A 12,416-nucleotide genomic window follows, 5' to 3' on the forward strand; every position below is an offset into this window, starting at 1 on the left:
TCCTGAGTGTTTATAACCAGTGGTGTAGTGTGGGCAGGGCCACAGGGGTACAAAATTTCAAAAGCGTGCCTTCCCCCTCACACAGAAAATATCCCAATGTTCATGTGGGCAGACTGAGGAGTGGATTTGAGCAATGGCTGATTGCCAGGGCGTCCCTGCATGGGCTTTAAAAATACAGTGATATCTCAGGTTAAGAACTTAATTTGTTCTGGAGGTCTGTTCTTAACCTGAAACTGTTCTTAACCTGAAGCACCACTTTAGCTAATGGGGCCTCCTGCTGCTGTCGCCGCGCCACCGGAGCATGATTTCTGTTCTCATCCTGAAGCAAAGTTCTTAACCCGAGGTACTATTTCTGGGTTAGCGGAGTCTGTAACCTGAAGCTTCTGTAACCCAAGGTTCCACTGTATACTCATGCCCTCATCCTGCTCTCCACCATTCTTGACACTCATGGGTGCCGCAGTTGCCTCTTGTGTAGGCCGCCGAGCTATTGCCCCTTCATTCCAACCTATTGGCAAGCAGTGCTGAGGATCTTCACCCCATGCCACTGCCCCCTTGCCAGCTGGTGCTGCGAGCGGTGGTGACAACATGGAATAGGAGGAGAAGTAAGTTATCGGTCATAGACCAATCATCGGAGAGAGTTGGGGCAAGGGAGTGGTGCCAAGGGAGAATGAGAGTCCCACCACCACCCCAGTATCTCTGCATAGGGAAGCTGCTGGTCTCTGAGGTGCTGCAGGAGTGAGTGCGGGGACTGGTGGGGCAAATATCTCAAATGTGCACATTAAAGATACAGGTACGGTAAAGGTGAAGGGCCTCTGGACAGTTAAGTCCAGTCAAAGGCAACTATGGGTTGTGCTGCTCATCTTGCTTTTCAGGCTGAGGGAGCCAGCATTTGTCCGCAGACAGCTTTCCAGGTCATGTGGGCAGTATGACTAAATCACTTCTGGCATAACAGGATGCCGTGACAGAAGCCAGAGCGCCAATAGAAACACTGTTTACCTTCCCACTGCAGCAGTACCTATTTATCTAATTGCACTGGTATGGTTTCAAACTGCTAGGTTAGCAGAAGCTGGGGGAGAGCAACAGGAGTTCACCCCATTGCACAGATTCGAACTGCTGGCCTTCCAATCAGCAAAGCCCAAGAGGTTCAGTGGTTTCAACCACAGCACCACCCGCGTCCCCCATGGTAGAGTATTTCATTGACTTTATCAATACTGGACTGGTGGAAAGGACTCAGGGAGTGCTAATGGTCCCCTGGTTAACAGGCACAATACCCTGGGTGCTGGCAACCCATGTCACACCACTTTTGCTACCCCTTTAGAAACATCAGAGCAGATGGAAGCACTGAATCTGCCTACTTAGCCTGGGTATGAGAAGACACAAAAGAAAGAGGTTGCATCACCACCAAAATTGAAGAGGTTGCCACTGCTTCCTTTGTTGTTGTTGTTTAGTCGTTTAGTCGTGTCCGACTCTTCGTGACCCCATGGACCAGAGAACGCCAGGCACCTCTGTCCTCCACTGCCTCCCGCAGTTTGGTCAAACTCATGCTGGTAACCTCGAAAACACTATCCAACCATCTCGTCCTCTGCCGTCCCCTTCTCCTTGTGCCCTCCATCTTTCCCAACATCAGGGTCTTCTCCAGGGAGTCTTCTCTTCTCATGAGGTGGCCAAAGTACTGGAGCCTCCGCTTCACAATCTGTCCTTCCAGTGAGCACTCAGGGTTGATTTCCTTCAGTATGGAGAGGTTTGATCTTCTTGCAGTCCATGGGACTCTCAAGAGTCTCCTCCAGCACCATAATTCAAAAGCATCAATTCTTCGGCGATCAGCCTTCTTTATGGTCCAGCTCTCACTTCCATACATCACTACTGGGAAAACCATCGCTTTAACTATACGAACCTTTGTTGGCAAGGTGATGTCTCTACTTCTCAAGATGCTGTCTAGGCCTGTCATTGCCCTTCTCCCAAGAAGCAGGCGTCTTTTAATTTCGTGGCTGCTGTCACCATCTGCAGTGATCATTGAGCCCAAGAAAGTAAAATCTCTCACTACCTCCATTTCTTCCCCTTCTATTTGCCAGGAGGTGATGGGACCAGTGGCCATGATCTTCGTTTTTTTGATGTTGAGCTTCAGACCATATTTTGCGCTCTCCTCTTTCACCCTCATTAAAAGGTTCTTTAATTCCTCCTCACTTTCTGCCATCAAGGTCCACTGCTTCCTACATCCCCTCAAATGAAAGGAGTGGAGGAAAGACTACCACCATATGATCCTCTTTCAACTCAGTGTTGCTGAATGTTTTGTTGCCATCATCATCATCATTATTATTATGAGTCTACTCTGAGCAAAATTTACTTGAATAAGTGTGTGTGTATTTTTTTTGTATCTCATAGCTGTAATCATGGCACATAGCTTAGTTAGGTACTAAATAATTGTAAAAATGCAATTCTTCACATTATCTTTTCAAGAGAGAAAGAGACGGGGAGAAACCCATGACAGTTTGGCCACACCCCGGTGTCTCCACTGGCCATGCACCCATCACCTCCTTGACACCCTAGTAGGTCTAGTGGGTAACAACAGCCACGGCATTAAACAGATGGAAGGCATCACTGTGAGGCGCAGAAGAGATTGAGAAGAAAAAAGGAGAGGCAAAAATCACAAACAACAGAAAGAAAACTCATGTAAAGCTAAACACACAAAACTGATATTTCCTGGTGAACAGAGAATGGGACACGCCCCCCAAAATCAGCATTAAGTAAACGGTTCCAGAAACATAATATTATTTTAAACTGATAAAATACTACCTGTTCCACTCAGGTGTGAACAGGTGGGACTGAGGTATGTGAGGATATAGCACTGCCTAGCATTTGCAATTCAAAGGAAGGAAATAAGTTTACAATCTATTCAGAGAATTTGAAACTGAATTAGCATAACTTAACATAATTTAAAGAATGAACTCAATTCTCTCAGTATTTGATTTAGAAGAGGGGCTCCCTAGCCACATTCTTCATAGACAAGCCATCTTAATAAGACGGGAAAAACATTTTCAAGGGTCTCTAGCTAGGGTTTAATCTGCAAAGTGTGTGGTCTGCAGCTCAAATCTGAAATGGAAAGCCATGCTTCTATTTGGGACTGGATGTAGCTATTTGATGGGGTGGGTCAATGTACTCTGCACTCAATCAGACCCAGTCTTCGCATGAGCTAGCATATATAGAAATAAAGGTCCCAGATAATGTTAGTGTAGGAGATGATACGACTGATACAAACTCCTGGTGCTGAAAATGGATTCTAGGCCTAAGCGAATCAAGCTCTGAGGCGGAAAGAAGGATTAGTTTAGCATCCTGCCATTTTGCAGGCAAAAGTACTACCTCATCTGTATAAACTGATCACTCTTAATGCAATTTTAACCTTAATTTCTTTCCTTTACTAAAGCCCTCAAGGTGTTCATTTTCTCAGCACCGCACTAATGATCAAACAGATGAACATTAATAATGATTAGGACTTTAGCAGCCTCTAATAAGATATTCAAATAAACCCCATTCATTTGCTTGCTGTGCTTTGGTTAAAACAAAAATAAACATTGATCTCCTCTTCAAAAGTTAATAAGCTACTGCAAAAAAATAAAATAAAAACAAAATGTATATAAATCATCCCAACTATTCTGTTGTGCTTTGGAGGAACACGGGCAGATCAAAGTCTCCTATAAAGCAGCAAGGGTAGAGTATTAGGCATCTTCTTGGCTGCCTGTCTAGAAAATTGTGAAACAAATATGTTGAGGTCTACCAGTGATGAACTTTGGTAATTTCTGACTCCATAGGTCTATTTTGGGTGTGGGTGTGTGATGGGGCTCTCTTTAGAGTGCAATATGTCTTACTTCACTTCATATTACTTTACTCTGCCCCAGATGTGCCCACTCAACCACTTCAATAGGTGGAACTGGCACTACTGCAGGTGCCAGATAATACCTGTTATATATTTGTAAGAACTCAATAGTTTAGTGTGGCAGCAGATGCACTTTGGAACTCCTTGCCTATCGAGATCAAGCAGGCACCTTGACTGCACTGTGCCTGCTAAAAACATTCAAACCCATGTGCTTAGAAAGTTGAGGTAACTAATATGTTTTGGTATTTCAATGTTGTAAAGTATGATTGTGATTTTTTTCTCAATTTTATTGTTTCATCATTTGGCTAGGCTGCTTTATGGTGAATCGAGTGGTGCATAAATTTTATGAAACAAGTAAATAAATAAGCCAGCACTTCTGCATTTGGGAGCCTGAAAGTCCTGCACTTGTGGCACCATTGTCCTATCTGGCTGTTCACAATAGCAGTTCACAGCTAGCATCGCAACATCCCTTTTAGCTAGGTTTTCTGTCTTAATTTCTGATCGGTGACATGTTTGCTCCGTTATTAGACTTTGTGTTTTTCTATTTGAATGACATGCTCTCCACAACTGTGGTTAATGCTTAGTGTGTTGTGCTTAATAACATCACTGAAGACCACTGCCCCCCCATGACACCAGAGGCTACCCTTAGATCTCAGGGTCTGGAGTGCTCTTGACCTGGGTAGGTTCCAACCACTGAATCAGCAAGCTGAAGTGCATTCTGGGTGTGCCACATGCAGACATGTCAATTCTGTGGGAAAGGATGGTAAGTTTGGCTTACATCCATGTGGCTGGGCCACAAAAATATTACCACCCCCTTGCAGAAGCAGCTCACAGAAAAGCCACTTGTGCTCAGCTACAGTAAAACTGAAGATCCCCAGGTATTCAGCATTGTTCTCTGCCATCTCTTTGAGTAGAGCTGTCCTGTACAACAATTTCAAAATGGAGGATATGAGCCAGAAAGGCCCCCAACAGGCAGCAGTATGAAGCTGAAGTCATTCTGCACTTGTGACCTAATCAAGAATTTCAGCCGTGTCTCTTGAAATGAAATGCAGATGATTAAGAATTGATTCACCCACTATATCAGCTCAGGGTGATTACTAGGAACAGTGATTGTAATTTGCACCTTAAGACTACTTATTAAAATGCCCACAATGCCTGTAATTTCTGCTATTTCTTTGTTTTCTTATTTATTATGGGCAATACTAAAGATCTCTTGCTCTCGTGTGCACTCCTATTCACAGTGATTAGCAGGAAGAAATCCGTAATCTCCCATTTTATCATCACGCTGCTTGAGAAATGTCTTTTGAAATTGTTTTGCTAGTAGCACAAGAAATTCCTACTTTCACTTGCCATCTTGCATAAGGCTCAGCATCCATCATGAAACGAACAGCTCCTGCTCCTGTATTGTTCAGAGGTGGGATCTGACAGTCCACCGTTGTCAGATTCAGAAACGTTGCTTTGGTGTTTTCATGGTCTCTGGATACCCATTCACCATTGTGATACTGCAGGAAACAGAGCAGGAAGATGTCTGTGACTTATTGCAGGTCTACATGTACTTACTGTAGATTTTAAGTGATCTATATGGATATATAAAAATTTCTTTATGGAAGATTTTGATCAGATGTGCTGCTGTGTTAAGTGGATTAACACAGCAGACACAATAGAACTCCCGAGGAAAACAAAGGAATTCAATATGTTCAAATCTGATTGGTATAAGCACAATGAAATGGGGTGTATCGTCCAACAGATACTATAATGCTTCAGAGATTATGCCAATTTTGCAAACTTTATTGCCAAGCCCATATAACACTGGTCCTGAAAGACCTACAACTGGCTCCCAGTACATTTCCAAGCACAATTCAAAGTGTTGGTGCTGACCTTTAAAGCCCTAAACGGCCTCGGCCTGGTATACCTGAAGGAGAGTCTCCACCCCCATCGTTTAGCCCGGATACTGAGATCCAGTGCCAAGGGCCTTCTGGCAGTTCCCTCACTGCAAGCTTACGGGGAACCCAGCAGAGGGCCTTCTTGGTAGTGGCACCCATCCTGTGGAATGCCCTCCCATCAGATAACAAGGAAATAAACAACTATCTGACTTTTAGAAGACATCTGAAGGCAGCTCTGTTTAGTTTTTAATGTGTGAAGTTTTATACTGTTTTTAATATTCTGTTGAAAGTCGCCCAGAGTGGCTGGGGAAACCTAGCCAGATGCGCGGGGTAGAATTTATTATTATTATTATTATTATTATTATTATTATTATTACCCCACCCCAGTTGATGAGCAATGATGAATCTCCTACTTGCACCGCTTTCACAATTTGATCTCTGGTTCAAATTATCCTCTGTAGCTGCTGTTGTGTCTACAAAGGAAAACATGCACACAGCTACATATTTTGCAGGTCAACCCCTTCTGTATGACTCTTCCTATGTAGTTACACAGGAAGCTGCCTTATACAAAGTCAAACCATAGCTAGCTCAGTATTGTTGCCACAAACCGACAGCAGCTCTTCAGGGTTTCAGACAGGAAACACATTCCCAGCTCTATCTGGAGATTGAACCTGGAAGTTTATGCATACAAAGCAGATATTCTACCCCCGAGCCGAAGTCCTTCCCCTCTCTAGGTAGCTGGAGGGAAGGAAGGAAGCTATACTAACCCTATGCTTACTCTGTTAAATAATAATCATAATTGGCGTCAAATCTGGCTCTAAGATTTGCTGGTGTTGTAATGTATTTATGCATAAAACAAACACCAGTGGCAGACCTTGGTGTCTCAAACTTCAGTGGCCTCCTGGTGATGCCAAAATCTGCCCGCCCATCTCTCACATTCCATTGGGAGTCATAGCTGTGGCGCCCCAGAAGCTCCACGCCTGGTGTGACCGAACCGATCATGCTCCCCTAGATCTGCCTTTGCAAACACCCTGCTGATTGCACTATTCTGTCAGTGACTTTAGAAACAGTGCCCTTCAGAATTTAATAGCAAAAGCTTCATAACCTAAACATGCAATGTCAAGTCTTCGGGGGGAAATGCATTTTAAGTGTTTGTGTGTGTGTGTGTGGGGGGGACAACTGTAATATTTGAAGTCCCGGTTTTATGTTTTCAAGTTTTTTCCCCTACTTTGGTGAGAGCTGGAAAATTGCTTTTTTTATATAAAACTGAAGCAGAGCAACTTGAGGTCCTCATGGTATTGGGAACTGGATTTTAAAATGGATGGATCAGACCTTCGCAGCTCAGTTACCTTGGCTGATGGCAGTATTATTATTATTATTATTATTATTATTATTATTATTATTATTATTATTATACCCCACCCAACTGGCAAGGTTTCCTCAGCCACTCTGGGTGGCTCCCAACAGAATATTAAAAACACAATAAAACATGAAACATTAAAAACTTCCCCATGTCAAAACTGGAAATGTTATTTCAATGCCTGAATCCTATCTTCTGTGGCAAGTGCCATTTCCACATTCCCATAGCTGGAGCAACTTCATGTAACAACATCTGAAGGAATGTAATTTGTGGGACAAACTGATTGTGTCATCCTATCAGTAGCATTCCTGACTGATGCTGGATTTGGTAGTATTCGTGTGATTCTGTATTTCAAATGCATGGGATCTAGACATGCCCTTCATGAAACTTATGGCTCACAACACAGTCTATTTGTACATAAATATTCTATGTGGATCTCTAGGATTGTAGGATACATCCTGTCACATAGAAGTCTACTTTCTACAAACAATTTCAGAAAGTTCTGTATCTTTCTGCTTCACTGGGAAAGACTTTTTTGTAATGAATCCATTTTTGAAACACTCTGATGGAGAACCCCTCTCATCCCAATAATTCTTAACCATACATTCTTTTATATGCAGCCTTATAAAGCTATCATATTACATGATTAAGATGTAGAATAATAATCTTAATAGTCCACCATTCAGCTGTAGACTACAGCTGTGTATCCGGAAGCTTGGATAGTTAGCTATGATACTTAAAATTCAAATGCATTTAGAAATACAACCAAGCGTATAGATTCCAGATGCACCAAATTGAGAAATAATAATACTGTGATTTCAAGCATCAGTGAACTAGGGTAAAACTGGGATAAAATCTCGCTGAGAAATGGAAGAGATTGCATGGTTTTGATTCACTTATGGACCAATCTTGAGGTGATGTGACACCAATTGTATAAAGTGTACATGCCAGAAAGAAAACTTATCACTTCCAGTTCCAATAATAACAGGCAATATACACATATAACTAGACTAAGAGAATCAAACCACTAGATGCAGGCCAGTAAACAAGAAATAGGACCAGCTGAGATTCATGTTATCTCTCCAGCTTCACAGTATTAGAGCCATGCCGGCTTAGACTCAGGCTGCTTCAGACATGGGGTTTATTGCATGCGTTTTAGTGATGATATTTGTAGTACTTCTGTCCTGATGTCTAATATTCCTTTCACACTGCAGTATAACATTATAGAACTGTGGCTTTTTGTGGGAAAACCCAGTGATAAGCTTGTGGGTTTATTTTCAGAAATGTACTATGGACATGCCACTATCTCCCAATGCGATGTTTTTTGCCACAGAATACTATGGCAAACATTGCTGTCTGTGTTCAATAAATTATAGACCTAGAGAATATGTAAAGGTTCCTGACGAAGAGAGCCCCTTTTTGTATTGCTTACAGTCATCCGGGTGATCTCACAATGAAGATCAGAAGAATCTCTGAAGTTGTGTCCAAACACGTGGATTCTGCTACAGTCAGACGTCCGGACGTCACAGAAACCCCCATTCATTAGATCTGTGATCTCTACTGGATGCTCTATAAGGGAAACAAACATGTAGCAGTGGGACTGTGGTACATGAGCATGCACATAATTTTTTGTATTGCTTTTATTACTTCTCTTTAGCTTTACTTGCAGGCGCATGTCCTTTGGAATCCCACTCTGAGCATTCATATGTCACCAAGCTGACATTCTAAATACAGGAACTTTTGAGTAAAGGCGGGGAGCATTAAGGAATGAGGAAGCCTATACAGGAATGGCTGGGTGGGCTCTATCATCTATCTATCTATCTATCTATCTATCTATCTATCTATCTATCTATCTATCTATCTATCTATCATCTATCTATCATCTATCTATCATCTATCTATCTATCTATCTATCTATCTATCTATCTATCTATCTATCATCTATCTATATATTAGTGGTACCTCTGGTGAAGTATTTAAGTCGTCCTGGAGGTCTGTTCTTAACCTGAAGCTGTTCTTAACCTGAGGTACCACTTTAGCTAATGGGGCCTCCCGCTGCCGCCACTGCGCAATTTCTGTTCTCATCCTGAAATAAAGTTCTTAACCCGAGGTACTACTTCCAGGTTAGCGGAGTCTGTAACCTGAAGCATTTGTGGCCCAAAGCGTTTGTAACCCGACGTACCACTGTATATGTATACACACACACACACACACAGCAACTGCAACCACTTATCTGTCACCCTGTCACAAAATAGCTCCACGCTGCAGTTACTGCTTTTAAACTCCATACACTCATCCTAGATAGCTTATGCTGAAGGCTGATCAGGGATTTCTGAAAATACCCTTAATCCAAAATAATATTTGGTAATCTCATATATGTGGCACTTGAAGTGATCCCATAAGTGTGTATGTGTGGGGAAAATATGTCAAGAAAAGGTGTTCCTCTGAGGACTTGGATCTGAGCAGGATCAAAGATTCCGGTTGAATGTTGCTCAAGGGGATGTTCATCGGAAGCTATTTGATAAGCCATCCATTGATTGTCGTTTTGACGGTTCAAGAATTACTACAGATCATCCTTATAATAGCAAAAGCCATAGGATATGTGACAATTCCCCCAAGCAATATTATTCCATTCCGTGTGCAGACAACATTAGCCATACTGGTTCTGCAGTTTCAACGGTCTGCAGTAGGGACAGAGGTAGCATTTTAAAGCAGACCAGCCTAATTCACCAATCCAGGAGTTATACGTGAATAGGAATGCAGGTGCTATCAACTGGATTTTGTAATGCAGTTTCAGTTCAAAGAACGTGCATAAGATTGCACATTTTTACTGAAAAATTGTGAACAAATATGCATATTTCAGGGGAAGAATGCATTAAAAAGCACACAAAATGTTATTTTAGTGGAAGAATGTGTATAAAATGCATATAAGGAGAGAGGTAAGAGGGGGTAGAACTTCTACCTGCACATTCCTCCTTACTGACCTTGAAGCTCCTTGAAGCCCATGGGCATTTTCAAAACCAAGAACAAGAGAGAAACACCAGCTGTGGGTTACTGCTACCTTCCTGTTCTTTTGCTCTGTTGCTATTATGCAAAGGGATTGGGGGGTTCTTTCTGTGGATGCAGGTAAGAGTCTGGGTGGGTTGGAGAGTGGAGACAAAAGGTTTTACTTTGTTCAGAAGCTGCAGAGTGAGAGTCTGTTGGTGCACAGTGGACCCCTCTTTGTATGAGACAGAGGAGGAGTCAGTGGGCTCACATAGGTGAGAGGTGGAATGGGGTTGTCATTGGGACCATTTAGTTCAGAGTGTTGAATGTTCTTTTGTCTTAACCCAGGAATTTGGTTAAACTGGGAATTATAATGGTAGTTTAGCTCTGTTTGCCTTATGATGCAGCTGTTAATTTCTTTTTATGTAATGGATCTTTTTACAATTTTGTAATTTTTATATATTGTAATTTTCTATGTATGTTTTATTGTTTTGATTTACTGCTCCCCAGTCTGGGTTTGAAAATATTCAATGAAGAGTGGAATATATGTGTTGTGCTTTAAACAAAGAAACAAAGAACATATAGAAACCAGGTACAATTTAAATGTGATTTTTTTTGGTGTTCATTTTTTTTAATCCTGTTGTATATATTTTCACAGGAGTGTAACCAGCACAGATCTTGGAGTATGCTTTAAATAAAAATAAAAATAATTTTTCTTTTTTAAAATCAACATTGTGACTATTGCAGAACTATTATAACAATTATTCAAGTTATTCCTATAGGGAGTTTCCCTTCTACTTTAACACCTTGACTATAAACATATTACACATTAATTTCTAAATTCAAACTGTTATCAAAATCAAATGATACATGGATGTGATTGTTTAAAGTCTTTATCACTTACTGGTGGTTGATTTATTATATATGATTTAGCTGGATATCGAGGCTTTTATGCAATATAGTCTAATACTCAGAAGTAAGCCCTTGCTGACTGCACCGGGCCTTGCCTCCAGGTAAGTGTGTGTAGGATTGCAGCTTTAATGTTGTGAGTTTAGTAGGAGCCCTTTCATAACCTGTCACCCTAACAAAATGCATTGCACCTCTACCTTCTGTAACTGTTGTGATTTTGATGGGAAGCTGCGTGAGCCTTCCAGGTTTTGGCAAAGGTCATTCTAGCAGCTACTAATAAATTCAAAATGAAGTCTTGCAGGATTGCACACACACACACACAAATGCTATTAGTTTCATACTGCAAAATAAAATAAGTGATATTGCATATCTGCTTCATATAATAATAATAATAATAATAATTTATTATTTGTACCCCGCCCATCTGGCTGGGTTTCCCCAGCCACTCTGGGCGGCTTCCAACAGAGATGAACAATACACTAAAATGTCACATATTAAAAACTTCCCTAAACAGGGCTGCCTTCAGATGTCTTCTGAATGTCAGGTAGTTGTTTATTTGTGAAGCCAGGATTTTCTCATTTGTTCTTTCTCACCAGGATGTATGGGATGTTAGAGGAGGGGTAGTACCTCTGGTGAGGGACTTGTTGTCCTCCTTCAGGGTAGTTTGTCTACCTTTGGTCCCCATCCTGCACTCAACTCTCACCTGTGGCTCCTAGAAGCTGTCAGCATGTGACAGAGGCCACATCCCGGGAAATGGCTTAGACTGACCAGCTGAACCAGGTGAGGGTAGCTGATGGGTCTCAAAACCCTCTGTGAGTTAGAGACTTTCCCTGCATGCAAGGACAGACCAGCAGATTGAGTGGATGCAATTTCATTGACTGTGCAATCCTATTATTTCAGAAAGATCTACATTGTTGAATGTGCTAATGCATTAGTATGTTGAGGACTACAATCTAAATTATCTATATATTCAAAGCACGTATGTATACCTTCCTTTCCTTGTAAAAACAAACAAACAAACAAACAAACAAACAAACAAACAAACAGATGAATGATTGTGTCTTTGAGCATCTCTAAATGTCTACTCAGAAGTAAATCTGATGGAGTTCAGTGGGGCTTACTGCCAGCTAGTGGTGGAGATGAAATTAGGCTGGGAGCAGATTTAAACTGAATGTCCACTTTCCAAAACAATATTCAAACTGAAACACAGCAGTCCTCAGTAATCCGCACTTGTCAGAATTTTGCAATGCAATTTTTCAACCAAACAATGTTTCGAAAAAATGCATGTATTAGGGGAAAGTTTGAAAATTAATATACAAACATTAATTATATTAGGGAAATCTGCTTGCAAAGGTAGTACTAAATCAAAACATCATATGAAAATTAGGAGAAATTCACCCAAAAAATG

The 12,416-nt window shown here is 41.4% G+C and overlaps 1 protein-coding gene across 1 annotated transcript in view; it reads right to left on the reverse strand.

The window, feature by feature from the left end:
* LOC309379298 (von Willebrand factor D and EGF domain-containing protein-like) overlaps positions 1 to 12,416 on the reverse strand; it is a 195,746-nt gene that overhangs the window by 87,180 nt on the left and 96,150 nt on the right. Inside the window, exons 13-14 of the mRNA XM_081928384.1 lie at positions 8,547 to 8,683; positions 5,212 to 5,373 (exon numbers count right to left, since the gene is read on the reverse strand). Of these exons, the coding sequence (XP_081784510.1) occupies positions 5,212 to 5,373; positions 8,547 to 8,683 (299 nt within the window). The remainder of the gene's footprint in view (positions 1 to 5,211; positions 5,374 to 8,546; positions 8,684 to 12,416) is intronic.

The sequence above is a fragment of the Podarcis melisellensis genome (genome assembly GCF_964234715.1).
Source record: "Podarcis melisellensis genome assembly, chromosome: 1".
Taxonomy (NCBI): domain Eukaryota; kingdom Metazoa; phylum Chordata; class Lepidosauria; order Squamata; family Lacertidae; genus Podarcis; species Podarcis melisellensis.